Source organism: Plectropomus leopardus, chromosome 5 (genome assembly GCF_026936395.1).
Source record: "Plectropomus leopardus strain MGB_pleo_1.0 chromosome 5, ASM2693639v1, whole genome shotgun sequence".
NCBI classification, from domain to species: Eukaryota; Metazoa; Chordata; class Actinopteri; order Perciformes; family Serranidae; genus Plectropomus; species Plectropomus leopardus.
The window spans coordinates 32,213,057-32,225,986 of NC_142180.1; the positions used below are offsets into that span (position 1 = coordinate 32,213,057).

The 12,930-nt window shown below is 38.4% G+C and overlaps 1 protein-coding gene across 5 annotated transcripts in view; it reads left to right on the top strand.

The window, feature by feature from the left end:
* Positions 1–12,930, top strand: part of clocka (clock circadian regulator a) — a 40,320-nt gene that overhangs the window by 14,787 nt on the left and 12,603 nt on the right. For all 5 annotated transcript variants that reach the window (XM_042483156.2, XM_042483134.2, XM_042483175.2 and 2 more), the window contains exons 3-12: positions 7,650–7,883; positions 7,994–8,085; positions 8,492–8,551; positions 8,873–9,021; positions 9,127–9,218; positions 9,325–9,414; positions 9,592–9,712; positions 11,021–11,134; positions 11,225–11,343; positions 11,957–12,039. In XM_042483156.2, the coding sequence (XP_042339090.2) occupies positions 8,066–8,085; positions 8,492–8,551; positions 8,873–9,021; positions 9,127–9,218; positions 9,325–9,414; positions 9,592–9,712; positions 11,021–11,134; positions 11,225–11,343; positions 11,957–12,039 (848 nt within the window). In that variant the 5' untranslated portion in view covers positions 7,650–7,883; positions 7,994–8,065. The remainder of the gene's footprint in view (positions 1–7,649; positions 7,884–7,993; positions 8,086–8,491; positions 8,552–8,872; positions 9,022–9,126; positions 9,219–9,324; positions 9,415–9,591; positions 9,713–11,020; positions 11,135–11,224; positions 11,344–11,956; positions 12,040–12,930) is intronic.

Genomic DNA, 12,930 nt, shown 5'->3' on the forward strand with positions numbered 1-12,930 from the left:
TGATCATAGACTGTGGTCTTCCAGGGCTGCGGGTCTGTAGTCATTCTTGATTGCTTCTCTTGTGCTGCCAGTCGTCCTTCTGAACTCCAATGACCCACTTGGCATCAGTGTGAGGCCCCTGGCTGAGTTCCTGCTCCGCTGGGACAGGAGGCCAGCAGCAGTCGAGGGGCCCCTGCCAGCCACTGCTGCTTGCCTCTCAAACATTCCTGTCTGTGGGCTGTGGAGTGAAAATGCAAAACAAAGACCCATTTTGTGCTGCCGGGCCTGTGGATGTATGCGCTTTGAGTGGAAACACAGCTGGCTGCCCAGTGTCGAGGGTTCGGTTGGTACAACCGTGCAGCAGTGTGGTGGGCAGAGTCAACAAGCTTGTGTTGTGTATTTTACTGCTCACAGTCCAAATGACCATGACATTATTAAAACCATCCTCCATGTCATCTCACATCCCAGTCACGAGGACACCACTAAGGGATTCACATCTTGTGAATGCCACCAGGATGTGCAGGCCTTGATGCTGCCTCAGACAGGATGTGTGACTGAGTAATTTATTCGTAGGTGTGTGTTTGTTCGTAGGTTGTTGATTTGTGTGACCTCCTTGGCAGCGACTCTTTTGCTTGCCGGATGTTAAAATCTGCATAACATTATCCTTGATATTTCCCAACACTTGGAGCAGGATGAGAAACAACCCCCATCCCCCAACACCCCCCCCTCGTTTGCTCCGACCTGAGTACCAAAGCAGTTTTGCTATAGACTGTATCAGTGTTCCTATCATGAAAAACCTGGAGAAATCTTGGAATTTGCAAATACCAAATTCCAGGCCTGGAAAAGTTTTGGAAAACTAAATATACACTTAACTTTTTTTTTTTTTTTTTTAAACAAACCTGTATAATAAGACATGATGTGTTCAAGAACCATCAGAAATTTGAAAATCCAACAATTATATCTGTTTTTACAGTTTCTGGCTGTGACAAATGGTGTAATTTTTGGTGACTTTTAAAGAAAACATGCCATGGGTTTGAGAGGCATTTTTTTCTATAAAAAAGTAAAAAAAAAGTCAAATATTTTTTCTTAAAAATTGCCAAAAATTTGAAAGAGAAAAAAACCCCAAAACACCAGTTTTTCTTTAAAAATTCAGCCAACAGTTTTAAGGGAAAAAAATGTCAGAATCATTTTTTAAGAATCGAAAACCCGTGGCCCTTTGCTGCATGTCATCCCCTCTCTTCCCCCTTTTACTCTGCTGTGGTCCTTTCTAATAAAGGTGCAAAAAAAGTTTGCCTTTGAAGACGTGTTTTCTATCAATAAGATTTTCTTAAAACAGCTATTTTATTGTTGTGAAAAAAAAACAATGAGGGTTTAGAGAATGTATGGCCTTAATTTGCCTCAATGTCTTTCTGGAAATGCTGTAAAAGCTGAGGTCTCTGTTGTGACACCTGGATTCATTGAGGGTTCACAAATCCCCTGCTCTCAGGTGTCAGGGTGTGACGTAGATGATGAAGAAAACACAAGGGTTGCTATGACACCAGAGTTTACCTAATCATGTGATACAAGACCTGCCAGACAATACTGTCTGCACACAGGGTTTAAAGTTGCAGAAAAAATGTCCCTTTTTAGAAAATTTAACAGTAACATTGTCAGATAATTTGAGGCACTTTTGGAATATAGCAATAATAATAATAATAATTAATAATTAAACAATAATAATAATAATAATAATAATAATAATAATAATAATAATAATAATAATTAAACAATAATAATAATATAGCAATTAATTGATGACTATTATGATCAACTCCATAGAGAAATACTAAAAAAATACTAATACTAAAAAAAAAAAAAAAAAAAACAACAAAACAACAAATAGGGCTTTGTACGTGGAATATGTCATCTTTTTTCCCAACTAAAATATAAAAAGTCTAGACAGTCCTCAGTTTGTTATGGCCTGAGAAAGCACTCAAGTTGATTGAATAGCCCCTTAACTGGTGAGTTATGTCTGCTACTCGCCAAACCTCAGCAAGACCAGAAGGTCACCTGATCTGATGCACTGATAACTTTAAGGGAACTTACTTGTTGAGTATACTGAGATGATAAATTTGGATGACTGTCAGATTTGTGCATGTGTATATATGTATTTGTGTAATTATGCATTTTGTGTTAGCTATAATAGAGGCAAGCTCCGGTGATAGCGATGGCGGTCTGTCTGTAGGCCACCAGCCTGGTAAAAAAAAAAACAAACTGAAATATGGCAACAACTATTAAATGGATGGCCATTGAATGTGCACATATTCAAGTTCCTTAGATGATAATTTTGAAAAAAAAAACAAAAAAAAAAACAACTGTGCTGTTGTCAGTTGTATGATATAAAACATATTTATTAAGCTGTTTTCAGCAAAATAGAAAAGCTTGATTTGGTTCTATTGTGGATAAAAACGAACTATTGTAAAGAAAAGGCTGTTTGAAGGCTTTAGCCCGCCTCTGCACGGAGGGCTGCTGCTCCTTTGCATATCAACAAGTACTTTCTGCCCTCATTAGAGCAACATCTAATACACAGTGATATTATCCTGTGTGGTGGAGCATAAAAGTAGAAAAGCTGCATCCCTGGTGGATATTGATTACTGCTCTTTGGTTCACATTAGGATTTTCATCACGGGGTTCATTTAATATGTCGCCTTTTATTTGAATTTCCGGGCTTCCTGATTCATAAGAGAAAGCCGTTTACCTCTGTTGTATTCTCTCTTTGTTCAACCTAATTTAATAGTAAAAGCACTCTCCCTGATGGAGGGAATCTGCTTCATAATACAATAAGGATGGGAGGGATTGCTTATGATTGGTTTCCCCTAAATGATGCAGAATGATGGCCACAGCATGAGAAAACATGACAGTAATATTTACATGACACGTGTTCCTGCGGCGCTGCACAGCTCGATCTGTCACAGTGTTTCACATCCACAGTCTTAGCCTTATAGTCTGATAACTCTGTGTATGATGGAGGGAGTATCAGCTTCAGAGGAATTCAGCCGGGCTATTTTCACTCCGCACGGTGAGGCCCGTGTTGCTATGGTGTTGCCCATTGGCACTGTTGCTGTGCTGGCATCTCAGTGCGGGGTGTGGCGGGGTGCGTGACAAGCGGCGCCATAGATCCACTTCAGAGTGACTCATATCCTCAGAGCTCTGCTGCCCTACATCTGAGTATGCGTGCACACACCCACATACGCACACACACTCAACAGATACTTCACAATGCTGTGTGAGAGATAGAAAAATGATGATAAAAGAGTGTTTTGGGTGTGATTTGACACATTTTAGGATGAAGAATACTTCTGCGTGTGTAAATTGTGTTAATCTGAATATGTGTGCTTATCTAAACTGTTGACATTACTAAAAACTGATAATGAGCTGTTGAAAATTCAGCACTTTTACACGTCTGCAAGGCTTTTTCCTTGAAGTCTGTGCCCACTGAGGCTCTGGCATCTTTGCATGCCATGTGATTAAATGAAGAAATGTGATCTGCAGACAGCGTGATTCCCTGCTCACACCTTTTATGAATGTACTGGCTGCGTAAAATGGTTGGCTTTTAAAGGATTTGTGTTGACAGGGAGTGTGGTGTTATTGGTAAGAACAGGAAGGTGTTGCCTGTGGAGCTGTGATTAAGTTAGATCGGAGGAGGAGGAAAGTAGGTCATTGGGCCAGCAGGTCAGTGAAGCACGGATGACATCACAGTTATACAACCTCTGCTCTCACGCTTACACAACGCTCACTGACTGCGCTGCTGCTACTGCTGCAACCACCGCTGATACTGATATACACAACATTTTCCTTCCTCTTATTTGGCTTTCATTAAATTTCTTTTTTTGTTTTGTTTTTAAATTTCCTGGCATTTTTCCCTTTTTTCAATCCTGTTCTGCGGTCCACATAGTGGAGCAGAATAGCTCTTTGCATCTGTTTTTAAGTAGGTAACAAGTGTCTAGATAAAGCTCTTTACTACAACTCTCCACTCCCTTTATAATGTTGCCGCAAAGTGCACGGCTTGTGTTGACAAACTGTAATCGGAGATAAGGCTCCCAGTCTGTGTTAGTTTCAAAACAGTCACACGCAGTGAGCAGTAAAATAACACTGCATAGCTGAAAGTCAACGGACCATTATAAACCCAACTCCTCCTTTTACTGTCATTTTTGCCATGCGTGCCTTAACATGAAGGTGTAAATACTAAGTGCTTACTTCCTGTCCTTTTTTTTATGAACTTGGCAGTACATTGATTTAAACCAGGTGTCGACTAAAATCGTTTTTCCAGGGCTGATGCCGATTATTAGTAGTTAATGAGACAATAACCGATATTTGGAACCAATATGCATTTACAATAAAAATGAAAATCTTTCTGTCAATATTTAGAATTTGGAATATAACAAACTCCATCACAAAACTTTGTTTAAATGCCTTTAGCAAATGTTTAATCAAAACTTTCAGCGTCATATACAGCAAGTTCCCAGCAACTTTTTTTATAAAGTCAAGTAAAAAAAAGATAGAAGAAATAAAAATAGATCCATGGGGTTTTACAAAGTAAAACTTTCTTTGCACTTTTTGATTATTTATATCAGCAATCATTTAAGCAAAATGCAGATAGAGGTAATTGGTAAAAGGCCTAAAATCGGCTCCAGTAATCATCCAGGTCAATTATCTGTCAACCCCTAATTTAAACACATCTACAAAAATTGTTTTCTTTTTTATTAGGGTAATCCCGATCTGATCTGAAGGATCAGTATCAGGCCCGACCAATGCATCTTTTAAATGATCGGGATCGGTTGTTTTGAACATGTGTCCTGCCCGATCCTTTGTTTACATCAGCTGTCACACAGTTACCAGAAACAGAGAGCATGATATGCGGCAGACTTTCAGGGTTTATTGTAATGCTGCTAAGTGGAATTGTGATAAGAGCCATATAAAAATATATGTATGTTTGTTTACTTTATTATTTTGAAAAAATAGTCAGACACCCTCTCACATTATAATGTGTGAGTTTTTAGTTGCACTATAAGATGTTGAAAAGACTGGGGATGCTGAAGGGTCACTATTCGCAAAACTACAACTGGATTCCTTTAGAGATTATTTCCATCCTGCTCCTCCCGGAAAATACTGCGCCAAACTCCCTTCAAGAAATATGACATATCAACAACAATTAGTTACATGTCTGCAAAAACACATAAGTCTAGGAAAACAACATAAAAAGTGTCAGATGCTGACAGTATTCTTGTCAATTCTGCATCAATATAATCCATGAAGAGAAACTTTACATTTTGGATTTTGTCACCTCAACTTGCTACCAGCCTCTGTTTGTTTGCTGCATTGTTTTATTGGGAGGAGACCATGGGAATGAGAGGTAAACCATTTCAAAAATTAAGATTTTTCAGTAAAAGTGAACCAGATACACTCTAAATCCCAGATACTCTTTTCAACTCCACAAGTCCACCAGTTTCTCCTCCTTTTCCACAGTCCAAAAGAACAGAGACTTGTTTACATTCTTGCGCCTCCCAGGAGTCCCCTCCATGTGGACTGTCCACTCTGCTTGCTGCTTCTTGTGAGATGCTGGAGAGAGCGCAGCTATTGGTTGTTGACAGTGCTGACGTGATTGGACTTCACTATTTATATGAGCCAAGACTAAAAACTTGCGGAAATATTAAAAATGTTTAATTTTGTTGGAATAACAAGATGAGAAAAACACTGATTTAGGTCAGCTGGACTAGGTTTTATGACTACCTTACATCTAATGATCAAGATCACGAAAGTCAGTAGAGGTAAAACTACTGACACTGTATTGTGCTATTGAATATGAAAATAAAAACAAACCGAACAAAGCAAAAATAATAAAATCAAATGAAGAAACAGCCCCATTTTGTGATGTGTGTGTGTGATGGCTTGGTTTGGTGTTTTGGGGGTTTACCTTGATTGTATATGAATGTGTTATAAGGCTTAACCAAATACTTTTCACAATAACAGACCTTCATTTAAATATTTTTGTATGTATATATTAGCTTAAACGACTTAAGCATACATCTCAGAAATGGGAAAAACTATAGTAACATTTTATCTGAAACACTTGTATGGTAATGAAAATGTAATGTACCATGATACACAGCAGAGAAACACTGAAGGGATTTTCTCACCAGCACAAATAGGCCATTATGGCAAGAAAACCTCCCACACAGGTTCTGACGGTAACTGGTTCATGAAATAAATGGGTCAAAAATTTAGGCTAGAGACCCAGTGGGCCTTCTCGTTTTAATTTGACAATCTATTGTAGGCCTACCTGCGTACGGAGAATAGTAGAGTCAGACGACAGGAAGAATACGTCAGCTGTCTGTGATGTGCTGTATCTGAATGTAGACGCTTTTTTTAATGACTTATTTAAATCAAGACAGGCGCTTTCATCTTACACATCTCAATACAGGGTGTCAAACATGAGGAAATAATTTATCTTAATATTTCTTACAATATATGTTGCAGTGATTCTAACAATATGAGGCTTAGTTCATTGCTTGTGCCCATGCAATGTCTTACACTGACTAGTATTGCCAGTTGAGGTGGGTTACTGTGATGGCCAATTAGACACATCTGCTCTTTTGCTAAGGCTGAGTATTGTTAATTGTTATTTTCTTTGGACCAGAATAACCCAGTACCAATTAGTATAAAATCATCTCCAGTCAAACGATACCTGCTTCCGATCTAGAGCTGCACGATCAATGACAAGATAAGATTAACTTTATTGTCCCAAAGGAAATTTGTCTTGGGGCAAAAGTACTGAGTGCAGCTGCAGAATACACGATAAAGCATAAACCAACGAGACAAATATACACATTGACACAGATATAAAGAAAGATAGAACAATTAAAATCGAAATCAGAAAAACTGCACGTATCCTATAAGAAATGTAAACATCTTATGAAGAAGATTGCTCTTCAATTAAATGAAGATGGACATACATACAAGAGAAAAAAAATAACTGTAAAACTATAAACTGTAAACCATAAAACTATAATTAGAAGTGGATGAGAAGAGTCAATAATAATCATTTGAACTTAACTTGAGTGAGTTCTTTGTATATGCTTCTTAGATGCCTTTGTGGCTTCCCTGTGATTTTTGAGGCCATGTTCACTGTTTTCTGCTGTTTGTTCCTCCTCTGGATGTTCAGATTACCATAACACATGATCATGTTAAAAGATGGGATGCTTTCCACTCAGCTTTTATAATCAGTTTTTCTTTTTTGGTTCACTTATTTGGTAAAGTTAGATAATTGGACAAAATGTTTTGGTAAGCAGCTACATAAAGTCAGTCTGCTGCTGCATCACTTTGAATTTAGCCGGGCTGTTAAAGCAAAGGTCCATCACAGAGCGTCGGGGGTTAGCTGGCCATCTGGAGTCGTAGGAGAGCACACATGGGCATGAAAAATGTCCCATGCTTTCTCCCATATGAGACCGACCAGACAGCTTTATTTGAGTGGCATGGGTGTAATTAATCAAATCTCATGCATCAATCTTTTCTCCTTATCCAACCTCTCTTTGGTACTCTGCGTTCTGCCTTTCATATGCTGATCTGTGGGACACACTGATCGTGTCTGTATTTAAAAAATGACAATGTGTATTTTTTTTAACCTCTCACAGACTCTGATGTTGCTGCCATGTGCCACACTCACACCCAGAGCAGACGAAAAACTCAGCTCATTGAAGACTTCTCGTCAACTTTCTGCCCTCTGATTGAGGAAACTTTCAGTGACTTTCCTCCAAGACTCACAGAGCTCCACTTCCCCCATCGCCACAGTGTGTCTGCACGCACCCTGCCTTCATCCAGCAGCAACTTCCTCATCCTCTCACAGGACTGGCTGCACTGTCAGTAAGGTAAGATTTAGTTTTTGCAATCTCATTTTGTATTTGTCTGATGTTTTAAACCAGTGGGAGGTGATGAACCTGTTGAAAGTTGTAAAATCATGTTGTTTTTTTCCTAAAAGGTTCATTCACAAATGTCTACCTCACGATTAAAAGACCCCTCTCCAACACTGCGACCCTGAACAGGATACAAAATGACCTCAAGCATCGACCGGTGAGTCAGACTTTTTGAGTTATCTGCATTTAGTTTGTTTTTCTTATTAATTTCTAATACTTTTGTTGTCTAAGAAATGTCCAAAAACACATTTTCCCCCTCCTATGAACAATACAACTAAAAAAACAAAACAAAACAAAAAAAACATGTATTCAATTTACTGTGATGTTTTTGCTAAATGATGACTTATTGTTCATCACAATTGCTGTTGATTTTGGTCAAACTAATTGTTTCAGCACTTGATAAAATTCCCTTGAGGGATGCAGTGTTCAAAATCTTTTTATTCGGTTTTATACTTTCCCACTTATACCCCAAAATAAAAATGTAGGATAAACAGGGACTCTCTTATCAAAGATTATTGCAGAACAAATATTGGATAACAACTGCTGGTGTATTCGCTCTGCAGGGATGACAGCAGTATCTTTGATGGGTTAATGGAAGAAGATGAAAAGGACAAAGCAAAACGGTAAGGTTGCAGTCGTGTTCATTTCATTTATATTTTATTAACATTAAGCAGCATTTCTGTAAATGTGCCAGTGTTAGCCATCAGGCTAATTTTGCTGCTGTAAAACCCCGACGAAAAGTAATAATAAGAAACCTGATATGCAAAAAACGATCTTTTGAAAATGACTTAAGTTACTTGTGGAAAGCATTATTATTTTACCCAAAAGGAATGTAGTTGCATTTTTTCGGAGCACTCACAATGATGCAGCATTGCTTATTTAGTGTTGACCATTGTCCAAACTGTTCTATGTTAGCATTTATGTCATTGTGTTTAAACCCACAGTGTGTCCCGTAACAAGTCTGAGAAGAAACGCAGAGACCAGTTCAATGTCCTCATCAAGGAACTGGGCACCATGTTGCCGGGCAACACCCGCAAGATGGACAAGTCCACTATTTTGCAGAAGAGCATTGACTTTCTGCACAAACACAAAGGTGAGGAGCTCTGCAGACAGCCAGAGATCGGTTTTACTCAGACAGCTGTGGTTCACAGACCTCAGCTGAACAGTTTGTTCAAGTGTTTTATGTCTTGATTACCAGAAATTGCTGCTCAGTCGGAGTCGACCGAGATCAGACAAGACTGGAAGCCTCCTTTTCTTAGTAATGAAGAGTTCACTCAGCTGATGTTGGAGGTGAGCTTAGAGCTCTGCTGAACATGGAGCGCACAGTAGTCTTACTTGTCATCGTGTTTACATGCAGGATTATGAGTAAATTAAGAGTGTTTTTTGTTTCTGTCAGGCATTAGATGGATTTTTTCTTGCAATCATGACTAATGGGAATATAATCTATGCCTCTGAGAGTGTGACATCCCTACTAGAACACTTACCTGTGAGTATAAATTTAATTAACAACAAAATAGTATTACAGTTTCAGAATATTTCAAGACTACTTCAAAGTCCAAATGTCAACAGTGCCAGCTGTTTGATACACTGTTACTTGCTAAGTGTTTTGAGCTGCACATGCTCAAAAATTCATTCGTGTTAAAGATATTTTTTTGTGTTTCAGTCTGATCTTGTGGATCAGAATCTGTTGAACTTCCTGCCTATGGGTGAGCATTCAGATGTGTACAAGGCTCTGTCCTCTCATATCATGGAAGGAGAGACGCTGACACCCGAATATCTGAAAAGTAAGAGGAATCTTTTATTTACATTAGCTTTATAGAAGGTAGAAGGTAGATTTAGTAGTCATTTTTAAGCAAGGTTTAAAAAACGAAATTTCATTTGTCCTTGATCCTGCTAAATCTTTGGAGTTTAAGGTTGAGTTGATTACAATCAGCAGCTACTATGAAAATTTCATCTGGTTCTTTGGGCTCCTGATGGCACCATTCAATTTCTGCAGTGCATTTTTTGAATTTGCATCAGTCTTGTGTCCTTATGGCTCCCAACAAGGTCCGTCTATCCAGTACAATACCTTTATCTAGGATGTTAAGGGTCAACCATGTCTAGAAGATTTAAATAGAAGATGTGCACAGGGCAGTGTCTGATTTCCCATTGCTAAGTGAGTCTCAATCACATTTCATCCACTTTATTCTCTTGCGACCAGACATTAGCCAGAATAAGGCTTGGTAGAGGAACAGCTCTCAGTCCAAATTGGGTCAGCCTTGCCCTGATGCCGGCTCTCCTCCCTCTCTTGGCGCGTTCAGTTTCATGTCTCCCCTCTGGTCTGACTGGCTGCTCGGTATATGCCATTGGTGGGGATCCTCTCGCGGTCTGCTGCATTCAGTCCAAACTCCACACAACTTTTCCCGATGTTGATTGGCGCTTCTCTATTGTACAAAAGTCATGCTTCAGCATAAGGGGCCATAGAGTTGAAAAAATAGGGAATTATTGCAAAAAAGTAATTACACTGTTACAGTGGAAACCTCTTAATAGTGATCACGTCTGTGCGGGTCAAATGAATCACTATGAGCAGATGATTAACCATTTTTTCTCCATATTTTGTCAAGTATCAAGAAACCCCAAATGAACATTGGGGGCAGGCTGCTTGATTACAATAAGTGAAATATTTATACAGTATTTGTTTAGCTTTAGCTTTTTAATTTATGTAAGCGTTTGATCACTGTACCTGTGATCATGATAAGCGGTTTCCACTGTATATTGTTTTATTGGTATAATTTGTCTTCCTGAGAACCTGTTCTTTTCGTCAGTGTTTTACTAAACTGGATTTTATATCATTTAAAATAATCTTTTTATCTCTGCATCTCTTGTCTGAACTTTTCTACTTTTAATGGTGATTTTTATTTTAATTTAATTAATTTTACCCTTTACATCCTGTCTCTTTACTCTTTTATTGTAAATCTATATCCTTTATTTTGTTTTACCATTTTATTTCTCTGTCAAGCACTTTGAATTGCCCTGTTGTATGAAATGTGCTATACAAATAAAGCTGCCAAGCTGCCTTGCCTACTTTTTAACACTATAATTTTTTCAACCAGCAAAAAATCAGCTAGAGTTTTGTTGCCACATGCTCCGAGGGACAATCGACCCCAAAGAGGCCCCCGTGTACGAATATGTCAAGTTCATCGGAAACTTCAAGTCCCTGAATAATGGTGAGTTTCACTGCAATAACTGTCTGAACCTCGAGTAGTTTTCCTGTCTGAAAATGTCTTAAACTCTTCTGTTGTTTCATTCCTCACCAGTGCCTAACTGTACCCGAAATGGTTTCGAAGGAGTGATCCAGCGATCGCTTCACTCTGCCTTTGAAGACAGAGTGTGTCTCATAGCAACTGTAAGGCTCGCCAAACCACAGTTTATCAAGGTAAGAATCATCAGCCGTTCGCCCACTTCTCACTTCTTATCTGGTCGACACACATTTGGTTTCATGCTTCAGGGTTTGGAAAAAAGGTAGTTTTAATTAGGACAGGGCTGAACAGTAATGCTTGCCCAGTCTCTCCAGGCGAACACATTTTGGCTCCTGTCAACCATTATGTGCAAATCTCCTGTTGCCTCTGTTGGCAACCGCTTTTATTTTGTTAAAAACACTTTATCTTTTTTGGGTTTTTTTACCCACTGTTTAAAATCTTTCCTCCAGCTGAGTAAAAGAGCTACTGTGGATTTTACTTTTATTGTTACTGTCAGAAATTGAGTTTGAAATGAAATCAAAGGACCATCATCACAGACTAATACACAAGATGATGGTGCTGAAATTGAGTCAGCAGAACCCAAATGAAAGAGAAACAGAAACTTTATTTAAATGTTTGAAACAAAGTAAATAGGAAATGGCAGCGGTACAACAGCAGGTGTACAATAAACGCTTGTTTCCTGCGTGTTCAGCTCAACATGAGCCCTGATGATTTAGTATTTAGTACATGTATTTTTATATAAATGGAGATGATGTCTTTTTTCACGCTTCCACCTCTATCCCCTCACAGGAGATGTGCACTGTAGAGGAGCCTAATGAGGAATTCACCTCCAGACATAGTTTAGAGTGGAAATTTCTCTTCTTGGACCACAGGTACATATTTTTGTTAAATGGTCCTTGTTTCAATGTCTGTTTTCATTGTGCTCTGTTGTTTGTGTTCAAACTCTGCCAAACTCTGGTTTAGAAAGCTAAACTGAGACCATCTGTTAAAATGGGTTTCTGCTCACATCCAGCTGAATTTTAAGCAAAACGGACCGACCACAGGACTGTGAAAGTCTGTGTTTATATGGTCTTGTGTTTTTTCCTGCGTTGTTTGTGAGAATTATTTTTTTTTATTTTTCTATTGTCTGTGTTGTTTTTATAGTTTTTGCTAGTATTGGATTGTACTGAACTTTGGTCAGCAGTTGTTGTTTTTAAATGTGCTTTTTAAACAAATTTGGATTGGATTGGAAAGTGAAAGAGTAGATATGTGACATGACCATGAATCCTAAACCTACTATTGAATGCATCTGCTGATTGTTGAATGTTTAATAAGCCATCTTCGAACTTATTATTAAGTGATATATAGCCTTTGCATTGAGCTTGTGCTCTGTGTGTTTAGCAGGTCCCCAGCAAAAATGATGTTTGTCCTTTCTGTATCTGTTTGCCACTGTTAGTGATATACGAGATCCAGTTGGAGTCATTTACAACTTCAACGTCTGGCAATCTAAATGTTGAGCTTGGTTAGTAAACATAGTTTTGTTGCTGCAATAGTGATAAAAAAAGGCCACTTAGACGAGTTAACACTTCATCTGTGGAGCATTTTACACAGAAGTCATTGTGGTGTGATTGTAGGGATTAGTGGAATTAAATCACACAATGACATATTATACCAAAGTCTATGATTTTTAGGGTGTTTTCATGAAACTCTACTGTTGTAATTGAAAATCACGGATATCATTAAAGTCAATATTAATAAGTATATACAAATAAGTAAGTAAGTAA